The sequence below is a fragment of the Oncorhynchus nerka genome, linkage group LG25 (genome assembly GCF_034236695.1).
Source record: "Oncorhynchus nerka isolate Pitt River linkage group LG25, Oner_Uvic_2.0, whole genome shotgun sequence".
Classification (NCBI taxonomy): domain Eukaryota; kingdom Metazoa; phylum Chordata; class Actinopteri; order Salmoniformes; family Salmonidae; genus Oncorhynchus; species Oncorhynchus nerka.
In genome coordinates, this window is record NC_088420.1 from 17,390,060 (window position 1) to 17,404,264 (window position 14,205).

Here is a 14,205-nt window from a genome sequence, read left to right on the forward strand (position 1 = left end):
AATATTCCATTCAAATTTTTAGGACAATCCTAATAGTGTGCTGGTTATTATCGGCAGTGTCACACACGATTATGTTGGTCAAGTGCGTTCGATTGACTTGGAAACGGGTTCGCCGTTTCATGTGCTGCCGTGTGCTGTTAAATCTGCGCTTGAGCGCCACCGTGTGGTTAACTGACGTAGGGTTTCCACCACTTCCAAATTTGTCAGACGAAGCCCCGCCCCATTCATTCTCAAAAGGGGCACGCGGAGCAATACGCAGGCGATTGTGAGGTTGAAAAATCTCTGCTCTACTTTATGCAAATATCACGCGGCCACCGCTTCCGTTAACCAATCAGGTGAGAAGCAGATGTTTGCTTTAAAATATTCCGTTCATGAAACATAGTTCTACCTGTGATTAGTTCCGGGCAAGCACAACAACAAAAAAATCTAGGAAAGCCAGTCATCGATGTGACTGGTATTATTATATGATGTGGCTTTGTAAAAATACAGAGAGACACAACCATACAGTCAATGGCATGGAGGAGGATTGCAGAGATTGTTGGTGTTGATGGTGGGTGAAGAGAGATTATACATTTGCTTGTGCTGCTAACTAGCTAGGAACATAAATCAACCTAAACCTAAAAACGGACCAAAGCCACAATTTGTGAATGTGTTGACGAAATTAAATTGTGACATTTACACACTAAAGGTTAGGAATCACCAGTAACACGCAATACCATTGTAAATGGTACACTAAGCATGCATTTATCCTGTAGTATGCTACCAATTGGATTGTGGTATTTTAACATTGTGATTCTCAGTTTATGGCGCTTTCATTTTACCTGTGTCACGAGATTGACGATTATAGCTCACTTTCTGTAAAATACATAGGCCTACTTGTAAAACATAAACATTGTTGTGCAAATCTATCTTCACCCACCATCAACATGTCTGCAATCCTCCTCCATGCCACTGAACTTCTGATTTCTGTCTGTATTCTAAAATATTTCTCAGCAAATAAACGAGGCAGAATTACAACACTCCCCATGCCCCATTATTTTCCTTTTAGACATTTTTAATTAGCCTACAACTTCTCAGTGACATATTTTAATGTACAGTAATGTATATAGAATGCAATGGTTGGATTTAAATTTAATGTCAGAAAAATAATGTACAAAATCTGGTTTATGGTTAGCCTCATATAGAGTATCTACAGGTATCATTTTAAATTGAGAACATATAGCTAGCTCAACAATGTGCAAATTATGTGGGAGTTTAGCTATTCTCTGCTTCAGATGTACAATGACAATGGGCACATGGATTGTATATGCCCATTAGGCTAGTAATGTCATCATACTCTAGGCCTGTCTGCATTGGTGATGCATTCCATTATGATAAACTGCTAAATGGGTTCACCTCAGCTGATATCTTGAGACAGAGTGAATCAAATAAAACAGATTGGAAAGCTCACAACTGGACAAAAAGGTCATGTTCATTTGAGAAAGCAACACAGGAAACACAGACAAATTAGAGACAGATCCCCTTCATACAATTTTATTGCAGAATTGTCATGTGTGATTAATGAATATTGACACTAGTTCATCTTGAATAATGTTTTTACATGGACAATTAAAACAAGTTTAAACGCTTAAATTAATCAACATTGAATGAATCAATATATCATTTCAAAATGTACAAATAATCTAACTTGTTTGTAAATGTTAGACATCTTAGAATGTATGCTATTGTTACTAAAACATCATTTTGGACAAAAAAGATCATACCAAAGGTGGCTAACCTTGCTCCACTCCCTGATCTAAAGGGTGAGCAGACTTCTATTCCAGCCCAGCATTAATACACGTTATTATCAACTCATTAGGTTTGATACATTGAATCAAGTGTGTTAGTGCTGGGCTGGAACAGACGCCTGCACACCCAGCATACCTCCGGGAGAAGGATTGGCCTGCTACAGTTGTAATAAGTTTGTAGCCTACATTGTGTGTGACTTTTAACTGTATTGTTGTGTACAACATGTGATAACATAAGTACACATACAACCTATGGCATACAAGGACGTGCCAGCAGTCTCTTGGAACATTCACTGGGACCTCTTCATCTGCAGACAGGCTTTCACAGCTCTCCATGTCTCAGGAAAGACATCACAAAGCAACATGTTTCATTTTATTTAAATTACACAGCCCTGATTATTATCTACCTGTCTTCATAGTTCTCATCTCTAAGGACTAGAACTGGATACTCTTTTCATGATGTCATCCTACAAACCGCCCTATTTAACTAGTAAACGTACTCTTTTTTTTTATGACAGCTGGAGCAGAAAACTATTTCATCCTCTTCCATTGCTGATATCTACAAATGTATTTAGAGCCTGAGTTTTTAATTTAAAATGATAAATATGCCTAAATCAAGATACCATGCTAATATGAAGAAAGCTAACTGATGATATTTCACATAGCCAAGTATTTAGCTGGCAGCTCATTAGCCTACACACTAATTAGCCTACATAGCTAGCTGGCTAATAATACATCGTTTTTTAACATTTTCAAAAATGTACTGATTTACTTACTTGAATAGGTTCATGCCAACGAAGCTGTCAATATTTTGTAGCGAAGCGTTGTCGAGCGGAGCCACCTCTTCTGGTTGAGACGTTTCACACGCTTTGAAAACATGCCATACTTTTCGCGGTGTATTTGAACGTTCTAAAATTCCAATGACATTCAAAATACTGTTGTCACAACATTAGAGGATTGCTTGTTGATGTTTCAAAGCAAATGCACAAACTTAGTGTTGCAGAGCATTTAAAAATTAGGTAATAAGATATTTGACAATAATCGACGTTATTGATTTTGCACTCTACAGCAAAGGCATAGGAGCAATGGAAGAGGTAAGGAATTTTGCTTTACACTGATTTAGTTTTGCAAATAGGCTACATTTCTTTTCTAATATCTACGCTAAGCTGTCCTCGGATGAGTAGTTTATAACATACATTGTGTCTGTGTTTTCAGATTTGATAGCCTCATTTTAGTAGGCTAAAATGTATATTTCCCCCCCATTGATCTAATAAACAATACTTCCTGGGAGGATTATTTAATGTAACATTTGAGGTGCAGGTACTCCGCTCTGATGAGCTCCTGCCCAAGTCAAGCACTGGTTAATGCAAATAGTTGATTTAACTGTCACTGGTTGCCAGAGACTCAAAGCTTACATTTGTATTTTTTGTTACTTTGAAAGCCCACCTGCCATGTCCAAGCAGGTGTTATGCTGGAGGATCTTAGGAAATTAGTCACTTGGGCTCACTCTCATGGCTCCCACTGTCCCCACAAGCTTTGGCACAAGGGAAAACTTAACCCAGGGGTTGGGCATCAGTGCAAAGTTAATTGGAGATGTGAGGTTGGACATGCCTTCGACTGGGCCTTGACACTTGCCACAGAGGTGAAAGTTGAGGAGGAAAAGACAGAGGAGGAGGTGGATGTAGGTCATAGGAGCAAGAGGAGGAGAATACAATGCCTGTCCTCAGATGAGGAAGGGGAGATGGTATATACCCCATTCATTGGGAATATTACTGATGAAAATGGGGTTGAATCTGATGTGAGCCTCTGTAGCCTTGTGACCCATGTGTCAAGAGAGGGAGGAGATGCCCCAGTGAGAATGCTGGAAGAGGCCTTGACTTTAAAGTCCAAGCAGCAGAGAACTGTGAAACAACCATTCTTTCCTAGGATGATTGTTAAGGAGCAACCCAAAGGCAATATCAACATGGAAGTTAGGGTGGAGCTAGAGCAAAAGAACAAGGAGACAAACCAAGAGGGAAGGGGCATTGAGAAGAGGACAGTTCTAAAGGAGGAAAGCCCAGGCTCAAATGAAAACCTCATTACAGCTCTTGACATCACCCCTCTCCGAAGCTGCCTTTCAGACATTGAGCGTGCCCCAGAAGACGAGGAGTGGGCGACTCCTAAGGGTGGACAGTGTTCCCTCTCCCCTCCTAAACCTAAGCCCCTATTCCAGGGCCAGGGTGAAACCCACAGGCAGGGCTCCTGTAGTGCTGCCGTCTTCCCACCTACACCTGAGAGATCGGGTGCGGCCTCAGGGCACTGTCCCCTTAATAAAGGCAAGGTTAAGGCAGCACCCAAGAAACCAGCAGAGAAAAGTGAGTACATCTGCTGCGGTAATGATTAGTACATTATTATTGGACAGATTTACTAATAGCACCTGCTTTGTACAGAGGTTATGGTAAATATATTTTCATGTGGGTAGGACTTTACATTACAGCACAGAATATAGTGGTTATAACACCAAATCAAATTTTATGTCACATGTGCCAAATACAACAGGTGTAGGTAGACCTGACAGTGAAATTCTTACTTACAAGCACTTGACCAATAATGCTTTAATCCAGTCCTCAAGGGCCTGATTTGTGTCACACTTTTACTCCATCCTAGCAAACACAGCTGATTAATCAAAGTGCATTCTAAACTGAAGATCATGATTAGGGGATTATTGGATTCAGGTGTGTTAGCTGGGGCAAAACTGTAACACCAATCAGGCCCTCTAGGACTGGAATTGCCCACCCCTGCTTTAAGAAGTTAATAAAAAAGTGTTAAGTGGAAAAACATGAGTAAAAACATTGGAGAAAAAAAAGTAACAAATTCACAGTAGCAGTAAAATAACAAGCGAGGTTATATACAAGGGGTATCGGTACAGAGTCAATGGGCGGGGGCACCAGTTAGTTGAGGTAATATGTACGTGACTATGCATAGATTATAAACAAAGAGGAGCAGCTGCGTAAAAGAGGGGTCTGGGTAGCCCTTTGATTAGCTGTTCAGGAGTCTTATGGCTTGGGGGGGGTAAAAGCTGTTATGAAGCCTTTTGGACCTCGACTTGGCGCTCTGGTACCGCTTGCCGTGTGGTAGCAGAGAGAACAGTCTATGACTAGGGTGGCTGGAGTCTTTGACAATTTTTAGGGCTTTCCTCTGACACCGCCTGGCATAGAGGTCCTGGATGGGAGGAGGCTTGGCCCCAGTGATGTACTCGGCCGTACACACTACCCTCTGTAGTGCCTTGCGGTCAGAGGCCGAGCAGTTGCCATACCAGGCAGTGATGCAACCAGTCAGGATGCTCTCGATGGTGCAGCTGTAGAACCTTTTGAGGATCTGAGGACCCATGCCAAATCTTTTCAGTCTCCTGAGGAGGAATAGGTTTTGTCGTGCCCTCTTCATGACTGTCTTAGTGTGTTTGGGCAATTGTAGATTGTTGGTGATGTGTTCACCAAAGAACTTGAAGCTCTCAACCTGCTCCACTACAGCCCCGTCGATGAGAATGGGGGCGTGCTCGGTCCTCCTTTTCCTGTAGTCCACAACCATCTCCTTTGTCTTGATCACGTTGAGGGAGAGGTTGTTGTCCTGGCACCACACGGCCAGGTCTCTGACCTCCTCCCTATAGGCTGTCTCATTGTTGTCGGTGATCAGGCCTACCACCGTTGTGTCATCGGCAAACTTGATGATGGTGTTGGATACGTACCTGGCCATGCAGTCATGAGTGAACAGGGAGTACAGGAGGGGACTGAGCACGCACCCCAGAGGGGCCCCCATGTTGAGCATCAGCGTGGCGGATGTTGTTCCCTACCCTTACCACCTGGGGGCAGCCCGTCACGAAGTACAGGATCCAGTTGCAAAGGAAGGTGTTTAGTCCCAGGGTCCTTAGCATAGTGATGAGCTTTGAGGGCAATATGGTGTTGAATGCTTGGGCACAGGGACTATGGTGGTCTGCTTGAAACATGTTGGTATTATAGACTCAGACAGGGACAAGTTGAAAATGTCAGTGAAGATACTTGCCCGTTGGTCAGCACATGCTCGGAGTACACGTCCTGGTAATCCGTCTAGCCATGCGGCCTTGTGAATATTGACCTGTTTAAATGTCTTACTCACATCGGCTACGGAGAGCGTGATCACACAGTCGTCCGGAACAACTGGTGCTCTCTTGCATGTTTCAGTGTTATTTGCCTCGAAGCGAGCATAGAAGTAATTTAGCTCGTCTGGTAGGTTCGTGTCACTGGGCAGCTCATGGCTGTACTTCCCTTTGTAGTCTGTAATAGTTTGCAAGCCTTGCCACATCCGACGAGTGTTGGAGCCGGTGTAGTACGATTTAATCTTAGTCCTGTATTGACGCTTTGCCTGCTTGATGGTTTGTCAGGGCATAGCAGGATTTCTTATAGGCTTCCGGGTTAGAGTCCCACTCCTTGAAAGCGGCAATTCTACCCTTTAGCTCAGTGAGGATGTTGCCTGTAATCCATGACTTCTGGTTGGGGTATGTACCCACAGTCACTATGGGGACGACGTCATCGATGCGCTTATTGATGAAGCCAGTGACTGATGTGGTGTACTCCTCACTCCTCAATGCCATCGGAAAAATCCAGGAACATATTCCAGTCTGTGCTAGCAAAACAGTCCTGTAGCTTAGCATCGGTTTCATCTGTCCACTTACTTATTGACAGAGTCACTGGTGCATCCTGCTTTAGTTTTTGCTTGTAAGCAGGAATCGGGAGGATAGAATTATGGTCAGATTTGCCAAATGGAGGGCGAGGGAGAGCTTTGTACGCATCTGTGTGTGGAGTAAAGGTGGTCTAGAGGTTTTTTTCCCCCTCTGGTTGCACATTTAACATGCTGATAGAAATTAGGTAAAACGGATTTAGGTTTCCCTGCATTAAAGTCCCTGGCCACTAGGAGCACCGCCTCTGGATGAGCGTTTTCCTGTTTGCTTATGGCCGTATACAGTGCGGTCTTAGTGCCAGCATTGGTCCGCGGTGGTACAGTTGAAGTCGGAAGTTTACATACACCTTAGCCAAGTACATTTAAACTCCGTTTTTCACAATTCCTGATATTTAATCAGCCCACACATTTTCTATAGGATTGAGGCCAGGGCTTTGTGTCCTTAAGCCATTTTGCCACAACTTTGGAAGTATGCTAGTGGCCATTGTCCATTTGAAAGACCCATTTGCGACCAAGCTTTAACTTCCTGGCTGATGTCTTGAGATGTTGCTTTAATATAGCCACATCATTTTCCTGCCTCGTGATGCCATCTATTTTCTGAAGTGCACCAGTCCCTCCTGCAGCAAAGCACCCCCACAACATGATGCTGCCACCCCCGTGCTTTACGGTTGGGATGGTGTTGTTCGGCTTGCAAGACTTCCCCCCCCTTTTCCTCCAAACATAATTATGGTAATTATGGCCAAACAGTTCTATTTTTGTTTCATCAGACCAGAGGACATTTCCCCAAAAAGTATGATCTTTGTCCCCATGTGCAGTTGCAAACCTTAGTCTGGGGCGGCATAGTGGTTCGAGTGTTGGACTAGTAACCAGAAGGGTGCAAGTTCAAATACCCCAGCTGACAAGGTACAAATCTGTCATTCAGCCCCTGAACAGGCAGTTAACCCACTGTTCCTAGGCCGTCATTGAAAATAAGAATTTGTTCTTAACTGACTTGCCTAGTTAAATAATAATAAAGTCTGGATTGTTTTATGGCGGTTTTGGAGCTGTGGTTTCTTCCTTGCTGAGCAGCCTTTAAGGTTATGTCGATATAGGACTCATTTTACTGTGGATATAGATACTTTTGTACCTGTTTCCTCCAGCATCTTCACAAGGTCCTTTGCTGTTGTTCTGGGATTGATTTGCATAGAATGTGTCTCCTTCCTTAGCGGTATGATGGCTGCGTGGTCCCATGGTGTTTATACTTGCATACTATTGTTTGTACAGATGAACGTAGTACCTTCAGGCATTTGTAAATTGCTCCCAAGGATGAACCAGACTTGTGGAGGGCTACAATTTTTTTTCTGAGGTCTTGGCTGATTTCCTTTGATTTTCCCATGATGTCAAGCAAAGAGGCACTGATTTTGAAGGTAGGCCTTGACATACATCCACAGGTACACCTCCAATTGGCTCAAATTATGTCAATTAGCCTATCAGAAGCTTCTAAAGTCATGACATCATTTTATGGAATGTTCCAAGCTGTTTAAAGGCACAGTCAACTTAGTGTATGTAAACATCTGACCCACTGAAATTGTGATTATTTCACTGTCTGTAAACAATTGTTGGAAAAAGTACTTGTCATGCACAAAGTAGATATCCTAACCGACTTGCCAAAACTATAGTTTGTTAACAAGAACAAGTTTTAATGACGCCAACCTAAGTGCATGTAAACTTCCGACTTCAACTCTATATAGACAGCTATGAAAAATATAGATGTAAACTCTCTTGGTAAAAAGTGTGGTCTACAGCTTATCATGGGATACTCTACCTCAGGTGAGTAAAACCTAGAGAGTTCCTTAGATTTTGTGCACCAGTTGTTAATTAACAAATATGCATAGGCCGCCGCCTCGTCTTACCAATAGGCCGCTGTTCTATCCTGCCGAAAAAGCTTAAAACCACGACTCGGTGAAACATAAGATATTACATTTTTTTATGTTCCGTTGGTAGTATATACGTGCTCGTAGTTTGTCTATTTTATTATCGATTGATTGTAAGTTGGCTAATAGGACCGATGGTAAAGGTAGATTACCCTCTCTGCGCCGTATTCTTAAAATGCACCCGGACTGTCGTCCATGATACCTCCGTCTTTTCCTCCTGCAGGGATGGACAGGGATGAGGGCCTTGTCGGGTGTCTGGAGTAAATCCTTCCCGTCTGACTCGTTGAAGAATTCCTCCAGCACGGGGGGAGTAATCGCTGCCCTGATATCAAGAAGCTCTTTTCGGTCATAAGACACAGCGGCAGAAACATTATGTACAAAATAAGTTACAAATAATGCAAAAAAACATACACAATAGCACAATTGGTTAGGAGATCGTAAAACGGCGGCCATATCCTTCGGCGCCATTATCGATGGTAATAGTATGATTGTTTACATTGTAGTTACTCACATTTAAATTACTGTAATGTTTATTCAATGTAAATGGTGTCTGGGGCAAGGTTAATAGTGTGACTGTTATTTTTCTATCTTCCAGGGGGGCCAAAGAGAGCAGAGGCCAGCCTGGGCAATCTCATGACCTTTGTCATGTGGCTAAACTCTCAAAACCATTCGGGGGCCCGCTGTCCAGGCAGCCTGCCTATTGCCGAGCTGGACAGGTTATTGGTCGCCTTCTTCCAGTATGTGTGGGAGGAGTCCCACCTGCAGGCCCTGAGCAGCAGCACTCTTACGACATACGCCCGTATGCTGGACCGTGATCTGCAGAACCAGGGCTGCAGCTTCAGTATCCGGAAGTCAGCCGAGTTCACAAACACCATTAGGGAACTGGATAGCTGCTGCCAGCACTTGAAGCAGAGAGAGTGGGACAGAGATATCCTGGTGATCCAGAGCTTGAGGAGAGAAGAGGAGGCTGCACTGAGGCAGGCAGGGGTCCTGTCTAGGGCCACACCGGATGGGCTGCTCAACCTGGTCCTGCTCAACAACCTCAAGGCCTTTGGGAAGTTCCACCTCCAGGGAGTCTGGCCCGGGCGAGTCTCCGACTTCCACACGGCCACGGAGACCCACCCAGGGACGGGCGATGGGGAAAAACTGGAATACCTGGAGTGGAACAATACTAATTTCCCAGAACAGAGCCCCGTACGGATGCACAGCCTGGCCGACGACCCAGAACGCTGCCCCCTGTGGGACTACAAGCTTTATGTATCCAAGCGTGTTGGAAGCCACCTGATCGCCTCTGATGCAATGTACTGTTGCCCACTGAGCCAGTATAGGCCCTGGGATAATTACTGGTTCAGCCGCCATGCCATGCCCAAACCTCGCCTGGAAAAGATGATTAAGTCTCTGAGCCACCATATACTCTCCGTTCGTAATGGGAGGGCAGCAGCCGCATATTAGTCAGCAGGTACTAATAGAAGAACATTGATTGTATTTTAAATGTATACTGTATGTGCATACATACATTCAAAGTGTGATGTCCTAGCATGACGTGTGTTTAATTATACCATTGAATGTTGTATGCTATGTTATGGTTGAAATACTCATAAATGGTATTACAAAAAAAATTCTTATATTCATGACAATGATTCCTCATATTTCTAAGTGACACCAGTCTCCAGCCGCTCTCATAATGCAGATAACCTTCATTCAGTTAACTCGTGTCATAAATACTGTTCCCTAAATTACCAACTGTAGCCTGCATGAGAGTTACAGAAATGAGGAGCGAGAGAGGACCTCAATCACAGAATTCAATAGAACACAACTCTATGCTTACAATCACAACTCTTACTTGTCCCGAAGATCACCCACGCAATGCTACACTACTACCAGCTAGTGCTTTTCATTAGGCTAGATTGCAGTAGACTTTAGTCTTGACTCTTTAGTGCTGAACATACACATGAAATGAAATGATTTATTATTTACTGTATGACTTTCAGGACAGGAGCATATACAATCTAGTACGATACCACAACCTTCTACAACATTGTAAAATGCTTTAAGAATGGCAATTTGAAAATGTTTTGTGAGAAACATTGTGAACTGTAATTCAAACGTTGGACAAGGGAAACCTTTTTATCCTAAATCAAAACGTTGATTGCATACTAGTTGGGTCAACGAGAGAGAGAAACAGGATATGGAAAGTAATAACATTACTATTTGACATAAAAAATGTAACCTTTATTTAACTATGCAAGACGGTTAAGAACATATTCTTAATTAAAATGACGGCCTACACTGGCCAAATCTGGACTACGCTGGGCCAATTGTGCACCGCCCTATGGGACTCCCAATCAAGGCCGGTTGTGATACAGCCTAAATTCAAACCAGGGTGTCTGTAGTGATGCCTCTAGCAATGAGATGCAGTGCCTTAGATCCACTCGGGAGAAAATAAATTAAAGAAGCCTCAGGTTAATCTATTCCTACACGGAGTTCCTTTCTTATCATCATCTGTAACGTAACGACTGTAGCGTTCTTTGCTTCACGGAAACATGGCTCACTGGAGAGACGCTATCGGAGACGGTGCAGCCAGCTGGTTTCTCCACGCATCGCGCCGACAGAATCAAACATCTTTCTGGTAAGAAGAGGGGCGGGGGCGTATGCTTTATGGTTAACGTGACGTGGTGTGGCCAAAACAACATACAGGAACTCAAGTCCTTCTGTTCACCTGATTTAGAATTCCTCACAATCAAATGTAGACCGCATTATCTACCAAGGGAATTCTCTTCGATTATAATCACAGCCGTATATATTCCCCCCCAAGCAGACACATCGATGGCTCTGAACGAACTTTATTTGACTCTTTGCAAACTGGAATCCATATATCCGGAGGCTGCATTCATTGTAGCTGGGGATTTTAACAAGGCTAATCTGAAAACATTACTCCCTAAATTTTATCAGCTTATCGATTGCGCAACCAGGGCGGGAAAAACCTTGGATCATTGCTATTCCAACTTCCGCAACGCATATAAGGCCCTGCCCCGCCCTCCTTTCGGAAAAGCTGACCACGACTCCATTTTGTTGATCCCTGCCTACAGACAGAAACTAAAACAAGAAGCTCCCGCACTGAGGTCTGTTCAACGCTGGTCCGACCAATCTGATTCCACACTCCAAGACTGCTTCCATCACGTGGCCTGGGATATGTTCCGTATTGCGTCAGACGACAACATTGACGAATACGCTGATTCGGTGTGCGAGTTCATTAGAACGTGCGTTGAAGATGTTGTTCCCATTGCAACGATTAAAACATTCCCAAACCAGAAACCGTGGATTGATGGCAGCATTCGCGTGAAACTGAAAGCGCGAACCACTGCTTTTAATCAGGGCAAGGTGACTGGAAACATGACCGAATACAAACAGTGTAACTATTCCCTCCGTAAGGCAATCAAACAAGCTAAGCGTCAGTATAGAGACAAAGTATTATCTCAATTCAACAGCTCAGACACAAGAGGTATGTGGCAGGGTCTACAGTCAATCACGGATTATAAAAAGAAAACCAGCACAGTCACGGACCAGGATGTCTTGCTCCCAGGCAGACTAAATAACTTTTTTGCCCGCTTTGAGGACAATACAGTGCCACTGACACGGCCCGCAACTAAAAAATGCGGACTCTCCTTCACTGCAGCCGACATGAGGAAAACATTTAAACGTGTCAACCCTCGCAAGGCTGCAGGCCCAGACGGCATCCCCAGCCGCGCCCTCAGAGCATGCGCAGACCAGCTGGCTGGTGTGTTTACGGACATCTTCAATCAATCCCTATCCCAGTCTGTTGTTCCCACATGCTTCAAAAGGGCCACCATTGTTCCTGTTCCCAAGAAAGCTAAGGTAACTGAGCTAAACGACTACCGCCCCCGTAGCACTCACTTCCGTCATCATGAAGTGCTTTGAGAGACTAGTCAAGGACCATATCACCTCCACCCTACCTGACACCCTAGACCCACTCCAATTTGCTTACCGCCCAAATAGGTCCACAGACGATGCAATCTCAACCACACTGCACACTGCCCTAACCCATCTGGACAAGAGGAATACCTATGTGAGAATGCTGTTCATCGACTACAGCTCGGCATTTAACACCATAGTGCCCTCCAAGCTCGTCATCAAGCTCGAGACCCTGGGTCTCGACCCCGCCCTGTGCAACTGGGTACTGGACTTCCTGACGGGCCGCCCCCAGGTGGTGAGAGTAGGCAACAACATCTCCACCCCGCTGATCCTCAACACTGGGGCCCCACAAGGGTGCGTTCTGAGCCCTCTCCTGTACTCCCTGTTCACCCACGACTGCGTGGCCACGCAGGCCTCCAACTCAATCATCAAGTTTGTGGACGACACAACAGTGGTAGGCTTGATTACCAACAACGACGAGACGGCCTACAGGGAGGAGGTGAGGGCCCTCGGAGTGTGGTGTCAGGAAAATAACCTCACACTCAACGTCAACAAAACTAAGGAGATGAATGTGAACTTCAGGAAACAGCAGAGGGAACACCCCCCTATCCACATCGATGGAACAGTAGTGGAGAGGGTAGTAAGTTTTAAGTTCCTCGGCGTACACATCACAGACAAACTGAATTGGTCCACCCACACAGACAGCATTGTGAAGAAGGCGCAGCAGCGCCTCTTCAACCTCAGGAGGCTGAAGAAATTCGGCTTATCACCAAAAGCACTCACAAACTTCTACAGATGCACAATCGAGAGCATCCTGTCGGGCTGTATCACCGCCTGGTACGGCAACTGCTCCGCCCTCAACCGTAAGGCTCTCCAGAGGGTAGTGAGGTCTGCACAACGCATCACCGGGGGCAAACTACCTGCCTTCCAGGACACCTACACCACCCGATGTCACAGGAAGGCCATAAAGATCATCAAGGACATCAACCACCCGATCCACTGCCTGTTCACCCCGCTATCATCCAGAAGGCGAGGTCAGTACAGGTGCATCAAAGCTGGGACCGAGAGACTGAAAAACAGCTTCTATCTCAAGGCCATCAGACTGTTAAACAGCCACCACTAACATTGAGTGGCTGCTGCCAACACACTGACTCAACTCCAGCCACTTTAATTATGGGAATTGATGGGAAATGATGTAAAATATATCACTAGCCACTTTAAACAATGCTACCTAATATAATGTTCCCTACATTATTCATCTCATATGTATACGTATATACTGTACTCTATATCATCTACTGCATCCTTATGTAATACATGTATCACTAGCCACTTTAACTATGCCACTTTGTTTACATACTCATCTCATATGTATATACTGCACTCAATACCATCTACTGTATCTTGCCTATGCCGCTCTGTACCATCACTCATTCATATATATTTATGTACATATTCTTTATCCCCTTACACTTGTGTCTATAAGGTAGTAGTTTTGGAATTGTTAGCTAGATTACTTGTTGGTTATTACTGCATTGTCGGAACTAGAAGCACAAGCATTTCGCTACACTCGCTCTAACATCTGCTAACCATGTGTATGTGAAAAATACAATTTGATTTGATTTGAAAATAGGGATATCAGACAAGGATTTCTGAATATAAAATTGTGGAAACCACTCTGGGGAGCTGATTTTTTTGTCGTCTTGTAATTGTTCACTCGACCAAGTACCTGTGAAATCTATCCTCCGTGTGTATAGGTCTAGTACTATATATCTGAAGCAGGGCCTGCGTACCTCCTTGCCCGACCAAATCAAATATTGATCATTTATTTGACCGAGACACGCGCCGACAGAAAGACCCATCAATCTCAGCTAAAGCAT

The 14,205-nt window shown here is 44.3% G+C and overlaps 1 protein-coding gene across 1 annotated transcript; it reads left to right on the top strand.

Moving 5' to 3' along the window:
• The first annotated feature begins 2,311 nt into the window (after window positions 1-2,311).
• LOC115108859 (uncharacterized) lies at window positions 2,312-9,983 on the top strand. Its single transcript, XM_029633424.2, has 3 exons — window positions 2,312-2,881; window positions 3,229-4,141; window positions 8,988-9,983. The coding sequence occupies exons 1-3, from the start codon at window positions 2,873-2,875 to the stop codon at window positions 9,842-9,844; spliced, it is 1,779 nt and encodes a 592-aa protein (XP_029489284.1). The 5' UTR covers window positions 2,312-2,872; the 3' UTR covers window positions 9,845-9,983.
• Window positions 9,984-14,205: the final 4,222 nt, after the last annotated feature.